This window comes from Bactrocera dorsalis, chromosome 1 (genome assembly GCF_023373825.1).
Source record: "Bactrocera dorsalis isolate Fly_Bdor chromosome 1, ASM2337382v1, whole genome shotgun sequence".
Classification (NCBI taxonomy): Eukaryota; Metazoa; Arthropoda; class Insecta; order Diptera; family Tephritidae; genus Bactrocera; species Bactrocera dorsalis.
Window position 1 is genome coordinate 66,483,854 of NC_064303.1, and position 12,777 is coordinate 66,496,630.

General features: G+C 32.9%; 3 protein-coding genes across 5 annotated transcripts in view; all 3 read left to right on the plus strand.

Moving 5' to 3' along the window:
- The window catches only part of LOC105222479 (protein gustavus), an 88,264-nt gene extending 82,562 nt beyond the window's left edge, over positions 1-5,702 (plus strand). For both annotated transcript variants that reach the window (XM_049445946.1, XM_049445947.1), the window contains 2 exons: positions 4,094-4,986; positions 5,055-5,702. In XM_049445946.1, coding sequence (XP_049301903.1) covers positions 4,094-4,986; positions 5,055-5,194 — 1,033 coding nt within the window. In that variant the 3' untranslated portion in view covers positions 5,195-5,702. The remainder of the gene's footprint in view (positions 1-4,093; positions 4,987-5,054) is intronic.
- Positions 1-12,777, plus strand: part of LOC125777851 (uncharacterized) — a 360,812-nt gene that overhangs the window by 317,899 nt on the left and 30,136 nt on the right. The gene's annotated exons all lie outside the window — the stretch shown is intronic.
- Positions 1-12,777, plus strand: part of LOC125780336 (uncharacterized) — a 194,150-nt gene that overhangs the window by 82,216 nt on the left and 99,157 nt on the right. The gene's annotated exons all lie outside the window — the stretch shown is intronic.

The window sequence follows — 12,777 nt, forward strand, 5'->3', positions numbered from 1 at the left end:
ACTCCAATTATCCGAACTCCGACTATCCGAATCGCCGATTATCCGAATCACAATGTAGGAGAGTGGATGGCTTGTGACACGTCTGACCCTAGTTTTCAAATTCTCAATGACGATGAAATTGTTGTAAGTGTGAGAGAAGATGTTGAAGTGGAAGTAGAAGAAGAACTTTCTGCTGATGTTGAAGTAGACGCTGGACTAGGGATGGAAAGAGCGCGAGCGGAATCGATTTTTGACTTTGGAATTGACTTCTAGTTTTTCGATTCTGGAAGTCAATTAATCAACCCCGATAGTCGACTTTTGTGACTTAAGTTGACTTTTTATAAATTAAGCAACTCGTACACGAAATTCGTTAGATATATCAATATTTTATTAAATATTTTTTTAGTTTTTAACCTATTATAAAAAGTATTTTATGATTTCATTGCATACATTTTGTTATTGGATAATAAAATTGCTTTTTTTAATTAAAAAACAAAAAATTTAAAAATAAATAACTACGAAAACCACATTTCTTCGCCGATTGATCTTAAAAATATTAGCTCATTAATGTGCTGAGGTGATAAGCGACTCCTCAACTGATTTGCGATAAGTCCTGCATGTGAAAATAATCGCTCACAGGGTACAGACGTTGCAACTATTGGCAAGTACTTTTTAGCTACATTCCATAGATACGGATATTCATATTTCATACTTTCCCACACAGTGAACGGATTAGGATTTTGTTTCCGATCCGAAGACCATAAATCATCATTGTCATCGTTCGTTTTCTTCGTTTCTCCTTTTTCGCCTGTTGCGTGAAGTTGGCTGTTGATACTCCTCTACATTACGCCTCTATTACTTTTTGTAACTTGTGGGAGTAATGCAGAGGAGTATTTGTTTGGATTAAACAAATACTATGTACCGTATATTAAAAAGTTAATTACATCAATTACCGGCGGCAATATAAACATTATATTGTTATAGACCAATCAGAAAGAGGCTATTTATAAGGAAACACTTCGATTGGTACTTTATATTGTGCTTTTAAAAGTAATCTTATAGTGATTATCTTAATTCGTTAACTGTCAAAGTCATCGAGTAAAAGTCGATTTTAATCGATTCAAGACAGGCTTGAATCGATCCTAAAAAGTCAATTATTTCTAATAAAAGATCGATTTTCGACTAAAGTCAGAGTCGACTTTTCCATCCCTACACTGGACCATCATCTAGTGAAGCATTTACCGGCCTCGAGACTGGTTTGAAGTGGATGGAGCGTCAGCCCGAGTGTGACCACTTGCAACTGCTCACCGTCAAGCGAATGCGTGACCTACGGTTGAAGACCGCAAAACAGCTTACATTGACGGAGATGTTTAAAAAACTATGATTTTTATTTCTAAACTTGTACATAAGTACATTTTATTTATATTTAAAACATGTGAAAATTTCATGTTTCTATCATTTAATTCAATAAAAAAATAGTGCAATATCAAAACGTAGCTTTTATTCTCTCCAATGGCAATTTTAAAAAAAAAATCCGATTATCCGAATATTTGATTATCCGAATGGGTCCCGGTCCCCATTAATTCGGATAAGTGGAGTTCTACTGTAGGTTACTCTTTGCTGCGAGTGATTTCTGCAGCAATATAGTATTAATATACTTATATGGAAACTCTCGAACGCATCTAAACGAGAATTTAAAAAACTTTAATATTGGGTTGTATATAAGAAGTAGTATCAGTATATTAAAAATAATGATTAATAAGTAATTATAACAATATTAAGTGAATGTAAAAGTCAAGATAATCAAGACAATGTAGTAATTTTTTCCACAGAAATGGAAGATAAATCTATGTTTACAGATTTGTTGGTTGATTAAAAAGGGAGGGTCAGGAGCGAACCGTTCCAACAAAAAAATAATTATATTGGGCAAGAATTTTCACAATCTTGTATTGATAACAAGATCAATAAATCGAAAAATTCTCTGGTGAATCGATGGAAAATAATTATAAAATATTTGGCACCCGGTATTTTTTAAATTTAAAGTTAGGACAAAGATGCAAAATGACAATGTCGCATGACGTTATAGATGTCTATATATCATTCAAAACAACATAATCTCAGAAGTATTTAAATGATGAAAATGTAAAATATTTAAAATCATATTTTTTTTTTACATAATTTTTGGAACATAAGAAATTGTATAATTTGGAAAGCGTATCTATCGAAAGCAGAGTTCGCAAATACTCATCACTGAGAAGTAAAATTTCTATCTTCCTCCTCAGTACAACACAATTGAGGAGCAATAAATTTTGATTTCCTCAATTGTGAGTTCAAAGGAAAGAGTGCTCTTCTAGAATATTTCTCTTTAATACTTATCTTATCTTTTCGCTCTAATATTTACCGCAAACGTACGTGCTCCTCAAAATAATACTCCTCACAAGAGCGCTAAGTTTCTTTTTCTCATCTCAGGTTTCAGCACTCAGTATTTGGTATCGCTGATAAACTCAGTGATGCAGCAGAGAGTGCTCTTGAGCAATTTCTTATTCTCTTAGAGTATGTATATTTATAAATTTATGTTAAAGTTTAATTGTTGTTGGTGTAAATATTAACAGTTTTGGGTACATGCATGATTAACCGTTAATTTAAGTTGTATTGTGTGTATGTAAATAATTTAAAAGATGAGTTTTATTTTTCGCATCACTTGAACACTCAGAGCGATAAAAATAAAGATGATGCGTTAGGCAAATAGTTATCTTTTAAAAATGCTCGCTCATGCTAATATATGAGTGAGCCAAATACGTGAGGAGTTTTTTTGTGATGAGAATGTTAGTTAAGCTTGCGCTCCTGAGTATTTGAAATGATGTCCTCTTGCGGAATATTACTCATCAGAGCAAGAGCGTATTTTGATGGTTTTACGAACTCTGATCGAAAGACTATACCATACCATAGGGCAACATAACATGTTGATCAATGATATTTTTGTACCTAATATACTGGTGGCTAAAGCAGGAAAATATTTTCATATATATAGTACATCTATAGGAGATTTGGTACGTGAAGTGTACCACTTTAAAACTTTTTGTGCTGAAAAAATGTTGATTGGCAAATGGCAAAGCACCAAATCAAAATGACTTTAAAACGAGGCTAATCGAGATAGCTGCCACTCTAAATATGTAAAAAGAACCTATGTAAACGTGAACCAGCGATACTTCTTCTGTTCAGATCTCAAAAGAAATCAACGAGATTCAGTCCTATTTTGATGGTATCGAAAAAAATGGAAACAAAAATTAAATTCACACAGAACTGTCCATGCTATATACCTTTTATATATAGCTTTAATCCGATATACTTTAAATAAATTGAAGGAAGTTATAGTGTTGGTTCAAGTTTAGTACCTCTCACTACTCTAGAGGCATGTACATATGTATTTCAGGTATCTTTTGAACTGTCGTGAAAAGGGCGATTAATATTTTTATTATTCATTTCTCTGTTAGTTATTTTACAAGAATAAAGGAAAAAAGGTCAAAAATTATAGTAGAAAAGTGGAGGGTCTCGAAAAATTATCAGGCGACGATATATTAATCTAGAATATTGCGATAATGTTTGGAATTGTTCACAAAAGGCGACTGCATAAAAAAATGACCACTTTTCTTTATTTTTTCAAATTTTTTAAAAATAGTAAATTTGGGGATTTGTTACTTCCAGACATACATAGGCAAGTCTATTAAGAAGACTCTCTAAAAAATTCACAAAAATCGTTCGTTTCAGTTCCGGCTGTACCATTTTGAATGCTAGGTCAGTAAAATAAATTGAATTTTGAAAAATCCTCTTGTAGACATGCTCTTGAATACTTAAACTTTGAAAATATAAAACATGATTTTTTTATTTCTAGAATATAAAACCCCCTTAAGCTGCTTGCTATTATTTTATGTTTTTATATTTTAAATATTAAAATTTACCCACCGTTTCCGTTTTCACTTTACAATTCATTGTCTAAGAAGTAATTAAAATATTTATATTATTTTTTAATTTCATCCTAATAATGCATGAATTTTACACATAGTTATATATAAATGAGACAATTTTTGTAAATAAGTGTTCTTTTATATTTTAGATATAAAGGTGGTCGGATGCCTGGCGTAAGAAACACAGATAGACGTCGACCGCAAAATATTTCTTCAACTTCATCTTTAGCGCCACGCGTTGTATTGTCCCGGTTGGAACCAAGAGAATTTGAACGGCTCAAGCTATCATATAAAGTAGCTTTTATTGACCAAAGAAAAACCAGAAGCTGCCGTGGTATGAACATGGGCCAAAAAATAAGTGGAGGTTCAAAATCAGTTAGTCGAAATGATTCACAGGCGAACTTTAAGCCAATAATACCACGTGAACTTGCAGCTGATTTTATTAAACCCACTCGTTTAGATATCCTATTGGATATGCCACCAGCAAGTAAGGAAGTCCAGTTGAAACATTCGTGGAACTCGGACGACCGATCACTAAATATATTTGTAAAAGAAGACGATAAATTGACTTTTCATAGACATCCTGTAGCTCAGAGCACAGATTGCATTCGTGGGAAAGTTGGTCTTACAAAAGGATTACACATATGGGAAATATATTGGCCTACAAGGCAAAGAGGTACACATGCAGTGGTAGGAGTAGCCACAGCTGAAGCACCTTTGCATTCAGTCGGCTACCAAAGCTTAGTGGGCTTGTCAGATCAAAGTTGGGGTTGGGATTTAGGTAGAAATAAACTATACCATGATTCTAAAAACTGTGCTGGAATCACTTATCCAGCCATACTTAAAAATGACGAAGCCTTTTTAGTCCCGGATAAATTTCTTGTTGCTTTGGATATGGACGAAGGTACGTTAAGCTTTATTGTTGATCAACAATACCTCGGGATTGCATTTAAGGGGCTCAAAGGGAAAAAAGTTTATCCTGTCGTTTCTGCTGTTTGGGGCCACTGTGAAATTACAATGACATACATTGGTGGATTAGATCGTAAGTAATTGATTTAAGCAACTGTTTTAAGTAATCTTTTATATGTCCATATGCTTCATTTTTTTTAGCTGAACCTTTGCCGCTAATGGACCTATGTAGAAGGACTATCCGCCAAAAAGTTGGGCGCTCACATTTAGAGGAGCGTATTCAAGAACTACAACTTCCTTTATCCATGAAGAAGTACCTACTGTACAAAAATCGAAGATAATACTTTAATATAATGACTTAAGATTTAATTTACATTTAAAGAAACTTCACTGTCAAATAGTATCGTTAAAGCTGCAAATGTTGCCACTATTACACGCGTAAGATCTCCAAAAATTCGGTCTATTTTCACTAACAAACGTATAAAGTATAATTATAACATTCTTTACTTTTGACTACAGACTCTCGTATTAAAAATATTTTATTAGATAAGCCTAAAAAGTATCTTGCTTCCCTGTATAAGGAAGCTTAGAATAGCATAGAAAAAAAGCTGTAGGCATGTTTAGATTGTTTATTTGAATTATACAATAAATTCTCATAAGTATTAATTTTTCTTGCAGCAATCGTAATAATTGTAATAACTTATATAATTATGTCAATACCATTAATTTCTAAGATCTATCGGTGAAAGTGAGTAATGGTACTAGAAAGTGTAAAATCTTTATTGACGAAATCATATGTTTGTTTAATAATATAATTTCTGATACAGTAATATAGATATTTGCAATTTTTCCATTTGTTTTTTTATTTTATATCATTGTGTGTTTTTTCATAATCAAAAAAATGTATGATATGTACAAAAATGCGTATAATCCATATAATTTCGCTATAAATTCGTTTGAGTCTTCATTTTATAAAATCATTTAGTATCCAACTAGCTATGGGTGCATATGAGCTTTCAATTACAACAGCAGTGGACATGAGACAAAGTAACGTTCTGCGAAAATGTCTGGCAACCCTTGCAATAGCATCACGTTCAACTGTCATTTTATGCGAAGATATTCCGCCAAATGAAAAAGTTTCTCATGCAAGCACTGTAATTCGATAGGACAGTTTCTATCGCAGCTATATGCTATAATGATCCGTATTGAACAAATGAAATAATTTTCCATGGGAGCACCTCACTCCGATTGTTCAGCAGCTATATTCTATAGTGGTTATACAAGGTGCGTTCCAAAGTAAACAGCGCCCCTGGTAGCGCCATATATACATATGTCGACTGGTACGTTAGAATCTGCTATTCATGACATTTCATCGATTGGAAGTGAAGTTATACAAGACAGAATTGTTTAGCGGTCAGAATTGCAAACCAATTCTGATTTTCAATGGTGTCACAGAATCTGATCTTTTCGAACATACGCAAAACCAATATTCTAACCAGCTGTTTACTAATGTGACAAAACTTGCAAATGAATACATTTGGAAGCAATCATATTAAAGTTTTTAATAAGTTCCGAATTAAAGGAAGTTTTTGAGAGATAACCCTTACCAAAGGAATAAAGACGCATTTTGTGTTAAATTACGGATATTTAAAGATATTAGATTTACAAAACGTAATGTAAATCTAATATCTTTAAATAACCGGATTTTTTTTTTCAAAAACTCAACAATTAAGACATTTCGTGTTTTATGCTTATGTTTTCCCCTTTAGAAATAAAGATAAATAAATTCGAAATAATAAAATAACTTTCTTAACTTACATTTCAAATCTGTGAGCGGCTGTCTTCTTGCTTTGTTTCTGATAGGAAAAACCGATAAAATTGGTTTCCGTGACACCCAAAACCGATACAAATTCTGTTTCGAATATCAAACCAATAATCAGCCCTATTCTGCATTTCGATTACGTTCCCGCTCTACGCTCCGTCTGAATCTAAAGTAGGTATTCTGAGTTACGATTGGATTGAAAGAAGAAGAGGAAGAGCTGTAGCTCTTTCGAAGTCAGCTGTTTGCCTTGAAACGTGTGAAAATGAAACATAACAAAGCAAAAATACACAAATTATTGTTGGGTGCTCGAGAACTACACTACTCACCGGAAAAAGCATGTCAAATTGTAAACGTTGCTTGTGCCCTCCATAATATCTGCATCTACTACAAAGTGGATGATTTGAGCGCAAATGAATTCGATTTTGAAAACCGTGAGAAAGAGGAAGAAGAACAAAGCAATGACCCCAATTATGCTTCCATGGCAAACCGTATTAGAGACATCATACTTTCTGGTTTTTAAATTAAAATATTTTATATTCATTTTTTATTCTATTCATAATATGCTCTACATTACTCTATTAAATAAAAACAATTGCATTCAGTGCATTTTACAGCTCCTATATTAAAAAAGTAAATGCTTTTATTTCATTTCACAGCTGGTGTTGTTGTTTTTGACCTACAAATATATCAAAAAACATCATTAAAGCACAAAAAACTTAAATAAATCATGTTGGTGACTTCTAAAACTATCAACAACAAATTTTACTCACATTTTTGGGAAAATTATATTGTAAAAGTACACTAAAACCAAAATATAACCGCTCTCCGCCAACAAAATTTCAACTTACAAAAACGGAACTACGATCGCAATGTAGAATACATAAAATTGGAAATTTCGAAGATTGATCGAAACTAATCGAAACGCAGAATACCAAAGTTGCCAAACTGAAAAATTTTCGATTCGAGTCGAAATGCAGAATAGGGCTGAATATCTGAATTCATGACACCTACTGTCTTTTTTGATCGGTTTCAATTCTGATTATGACAACTATCAGATTCCACAACACCCCTGAATATTCTCACAGATGAGTTAGATAGCAAAAATTTCACTTAGAAAAGTACAAAAAGAGAATGCAATTATTTATTGCGAAAAGCTTTAAAGTCAAACAGATTAATCCCAAATTTCCACAAAAAGTACACAAATATAAAAATACTGTAATTATCAGGGGTGTTGTGGAATCCAAGACAGAATTGCTTAGCTGTCAGAATTGCAAACCAATTCTGATTATCAATGGTGTCACAGAATCTGATTAGATTTTCGTCTTTTCGAACATACGCAAAACCAATATTCGAACCAGCTGTTTACTAATGTGACAAAGCTTGCAAATGCATACATTTGGAAGCAATCCTATTGAAGTTTTTAATGAGTTCCGAATTAAAGAAAGATTTTAAGAGATGATATTTATCGAATGAATAAAGACGCATTTGGGTGTTAAGTTACGTTTATTACGTTTTCTAAATATTCTTTAAGAGGGGGGCCTGCTTTAGAAGCTTCAAAAAATTATTCAAAAAACAATTCATCTCTTTAAAATATATAAGAATACTAGAGGACCCGCCTACGTTTTACTGTAGCTAATACATACAGTGGCGGACAAAAGTCTACATACACCCCCTGTTTTCTTCGATGTGAGAGTACAAAAACTTTTTAGAAAAATGTGTTGATACAGTTTTATTCTAATCTTCTTTCTAATAACAACAAACTTAAAAAATCCGTTAATTAATATAAAACTACAAATTTATGGAATAAAAAACTCAAATATTGTGTTGACAAAAGTCTACATACAGTACAAAAATATCTTAGTTAGTGCGAAAAACTTTACAAAATGCTAGTTATTAAGACGTTTTAGTATTTAGTTGGGTCCCCATTGGCATCTGTAACTGCTTGAAGACGCCGTGGCATTGATTCTGCAAAATTTGTCAACGCTGCAGATGTAATATTGTTCCAAGGTCCCAATATGCGCTCTTAGAGTAGAGCAGAGCTAGAAATTTGGTTCTTTCTAATTCTACGCTCCAAAATCCTCCCAGACATGTTCAATAATATTCATATTTGGACTTTGAGGTGGTGTATTTAATTGACTTGGAGTATAATAAAGCAACCAATCCTTGACAATTTGCGCCGCATGCATCGGATCGTTATCTTGTTGAAATATCCAACCGGAACCGAGCCCTAAATTATCCACCAAAGGCTTCAAATTATGTTCCAACAGAGACTTATACTTATAACCGTCCATTTCACCTTCGATAAAGTCCGAATTTCTAACTCCAGAGGCCGCAACAACTGCCCAAACCATTACGCTGCCGCCACCGAGCTTCACAATTGATACTACGTTCTTCGGTTCAAGCGTGGCGTTAGTTTTCCATCAAATTTTAGCACTTTCATCACTACCAAAAAGAGTGAATTTAGAATCATCTGTAAATGAAACTTTTTTCCAAAAATCCATTTCCTTTTCTTTGTGTTTTTTGGCGAACTTTAAACGAATTTTCCGATTTTTTCAGAAATAAAAGGTTTCTTCCGTGGTGTTCTACTGTGGAATCCGTTATCGTTTAGAGTTTTTTCTTATTGCTCTTGGTTGGATACTCATTTGTGACGTACTCGCTATGCGTTCGGCTATATTTGCAGCATTTACTTTTGGATTTTGATCTACTTCGTTGAGAATCAGGCTGACGTATCTACGAGATTGTTTTTTTGGGGGGTCCACTGCGCGGTTTATTTTCGTTGGAACCATTATTTTTAAAGTTTTTTAGAATTGTCTGTACTGTTGCTCGACTCAAGTTTAAAATTTAAGAAATTTCACCAAATGATTTTTTTTCTTTTCTTTCTTTTATCACCAAATTTCTTACATCAATTGATATTTCATTTCACGGAGCCATTATAGCTATTGAAGTGTTTAAACCACAACTAAATTCAATAAATATCAAACAATAAACATATTGAAATAAAAGAAAAAGGCTAACGTTACCTTACTGTTAATATAACAATGTACAAAGTATGAGATTTGAACTGTATGTAGACTTTTGTCAAAGCAATTTTGAGTTTTTCTTCCATAAATTTGTTGTTTTATGTTAAATAATGGATTTTTTTAGTTAATTGCTATTATAATAAATATTAGAATAAAACTGTATAAATACATTTTTCTAAAAACTTTTTTGTACTCTCACATCGAAGAAAACAGGGGGTGTATGTAGACTTTTGTCCGCCACTGTAGGTAGTACTACTAATACCATCTGTATGATTTCTATTAGTTAGATTATAAGTATTAGTTAAGGAATAATCGCATTTTTGATGAAGCAACAAAAATGAATCAAAAAGCATTTCGTGTGTTAAGAAAGAATTGGTTTTTGGGGTAAAAATACTATTGAATTTGGGCTGTGCATCAGTGAAATCAATCGAGTCCAATCGACTGTCAGCCTAGTGGACTGCATATGTATGTATTAAGAAACGGTTCTCAAACGTGGAAAGACAAAAAATCAGCTGTCAAGGTTATGGCATCAGTCTTTTGGGATGCCCGTGGTATATTATTGATCGAATGATAAATGAGCCAATTTTAATTCATTGCATTGTGTATTTGATTGCAGTTCTATTCTAATATTCCTAATATTTAGCAATTTTATTACTTTTCAGGAAGGATCAGTTTGAAATTGTACGCATATATGTATTCATCGTTCCCGTTTAAATATTGTATTGCTCTTCTCAGATTTCTGTATATCTCAAATTTTTTATCAACACTTCAGTTATGTCGCTATTTTTTATGCCAGACCTTTGCAATTTTAAATTGCCTGTCAAGATACCCCCTCCAATAATTAGCACGTATGAAAAAGATGTTGGGTTAGTTCGTAAATGCAGTAATTTTGTGCAACCCTGCTGCATTCTTGCCGGCTGTGGTTGCTACTGCACAATCATTGCGATTCTACTGCCTTGCCATTGCGATTGTGCTGCGAAGAATTTTTTCCATTTACGAACGCCAGAGAAATGGAATTTTTAATTAACGTAATTATTGATAACCAGGAAACTCAGAGTGAGAATATTTTATTGAATTACAATAAAAAAAGGATTAAACAAGTAAAGAGAAGAAATCTTTTACTAAAAAGTGATTTAAAAAATTCGTGGGATCTAAATGTAAATAAGGCCTATTATTATTATATAATCATATTAATAATTAAAGACATACATATGTAGAATTAGAAATCATTTTACTCACTCTTCCATTTCACCTTTGGTTCTACGCAGTTTCAAAAAAATTACTGCAATGGCTGCGACAATTTGCCGAAGTGCTGCAAACTGCATGCATTAAAAAACTTTTGACGAAGAGCAGTATTGCCGCAGGTTTTTTTGACGAACGCGTTGCCCCTGCAAATATGCAGTGCAACCAAGTTACTGCGTTTACGAACTAACCCGTTATAGCTACCCATAGATGTATTGAATCACCCAATTTATTACTTAAGAACGAACAACTCTGTCCACAATATAAAAACTTGATCCACAGATGTCGCCTTTTACTTTGGCATCGTTTTGTTTAATGCACGTTTACGCCAATTTAAGGTTTGAATATTGGATACTGCGATGGTAGCGTCATCTATCGGTCAAACATTCCACAATTAACAATTGATTAAAAATGAAAAAATAATTTTAAAAACATTTTCCATTGGACCAAATTGTAAATCTAAACCATTCTCGAACCTCCTTGAACATACACACAAAATTTCATCAGAATCGGTCCATCCGTTTAGGAGCAGTTCAAATGCAAACACACGGTTAGAAGATTTATATATATAAAGATGTCCCTAAAGTTATAGATGGGAATTCAAAATATTCTCGAAGCTAGAAGGGAAATGGTGACCGAGCGTCTGGCAGATACAAATATGAACGCTTGGGCAGAAAGCGAAAACTTTGACTCGGTTTTTCATTTTTACTATTTTATTTTAATTGGCGAGCAGGATTGAAAAAAACTAAACATAAGGAATTGTGGCGAAGTTTATTATCTTTGGCATTAAATTATCTTCTATTTAAACTTAAACAAACTAAGAAAAGTTAAGTTAGAACATATGTTTAAATAACATAAAGTAACATTTTTTTTGGTGATAACTATAAAACCTAAAAATTTCGCTTAATCAATTATTTCTTTCCCTCCCAAAAAAAAGCATCAAAAATCGATTTTTTATGCCTCTAAAGCAGGCTCCCTCCTTAAATATCCGCATTTTTTTCCAAAACTCAATAATTAAAACATTTCGTTTCATTTTATTTTCATGTTTTCTCCTATAGAAATAAAGATAAATCAATTCGTAACAATAAAATAGCTTGATTTCTTAACTTACATTTCAAATCTGTGTGCGAATATCTTCTTGTTTTGTTTCTGACAGCAAACCCGATAAAATTGGTTTCTGTGACACCCAAAACCGATACAAATTCTGTTTCGAATATCAAACCAATAATGTCTGAATTCATGACACCTACTGCTTTTTTGATCGGTTTAAATTTTGATTCCGGCAACTATCAGATTCCACAACACTCCTGTATATTTATTTTAATATATGTAATTACATTAGCATATGTTTGCTGGTTCCATCAATCAAACTGCGCAGTTTGCATCAGAGATAAAGAGATGTTTAACTCCTCTCTCACTGGAAGTGAGAGAGCAATTGCTAAACGTCAAAACCACCTAAACTCGAGCAACTGTCAAAGTTTAGGTGGTTTTGACGTTTAGCAATTGGAAGCGAGCGATGGCCAGATTGAAATCTTACCAAAAAATATATAAACGGAGGGATTTGTTGCATCGTTCAAGACCACTTATAAAAAATTTAAAACAACGAAAATTAAGTAAATATGTGATATTTAAAGGTATTTGATGAAACGTTTGGTAATTTGAAGCATCATAGTATTATTTTCATTGGAAAATTATTAAAAAAATTTAATGAATGACAGCTAACAAGTTTAAGTCTTTTTATTGGGTATTGAAAGGTCAAAATTCAGTTCTTCTAATATTCTTCTTCTTTACTGGCGTAGACACCGCTTACGCGATTATAGCCGAGTCAACAACAGCGCGC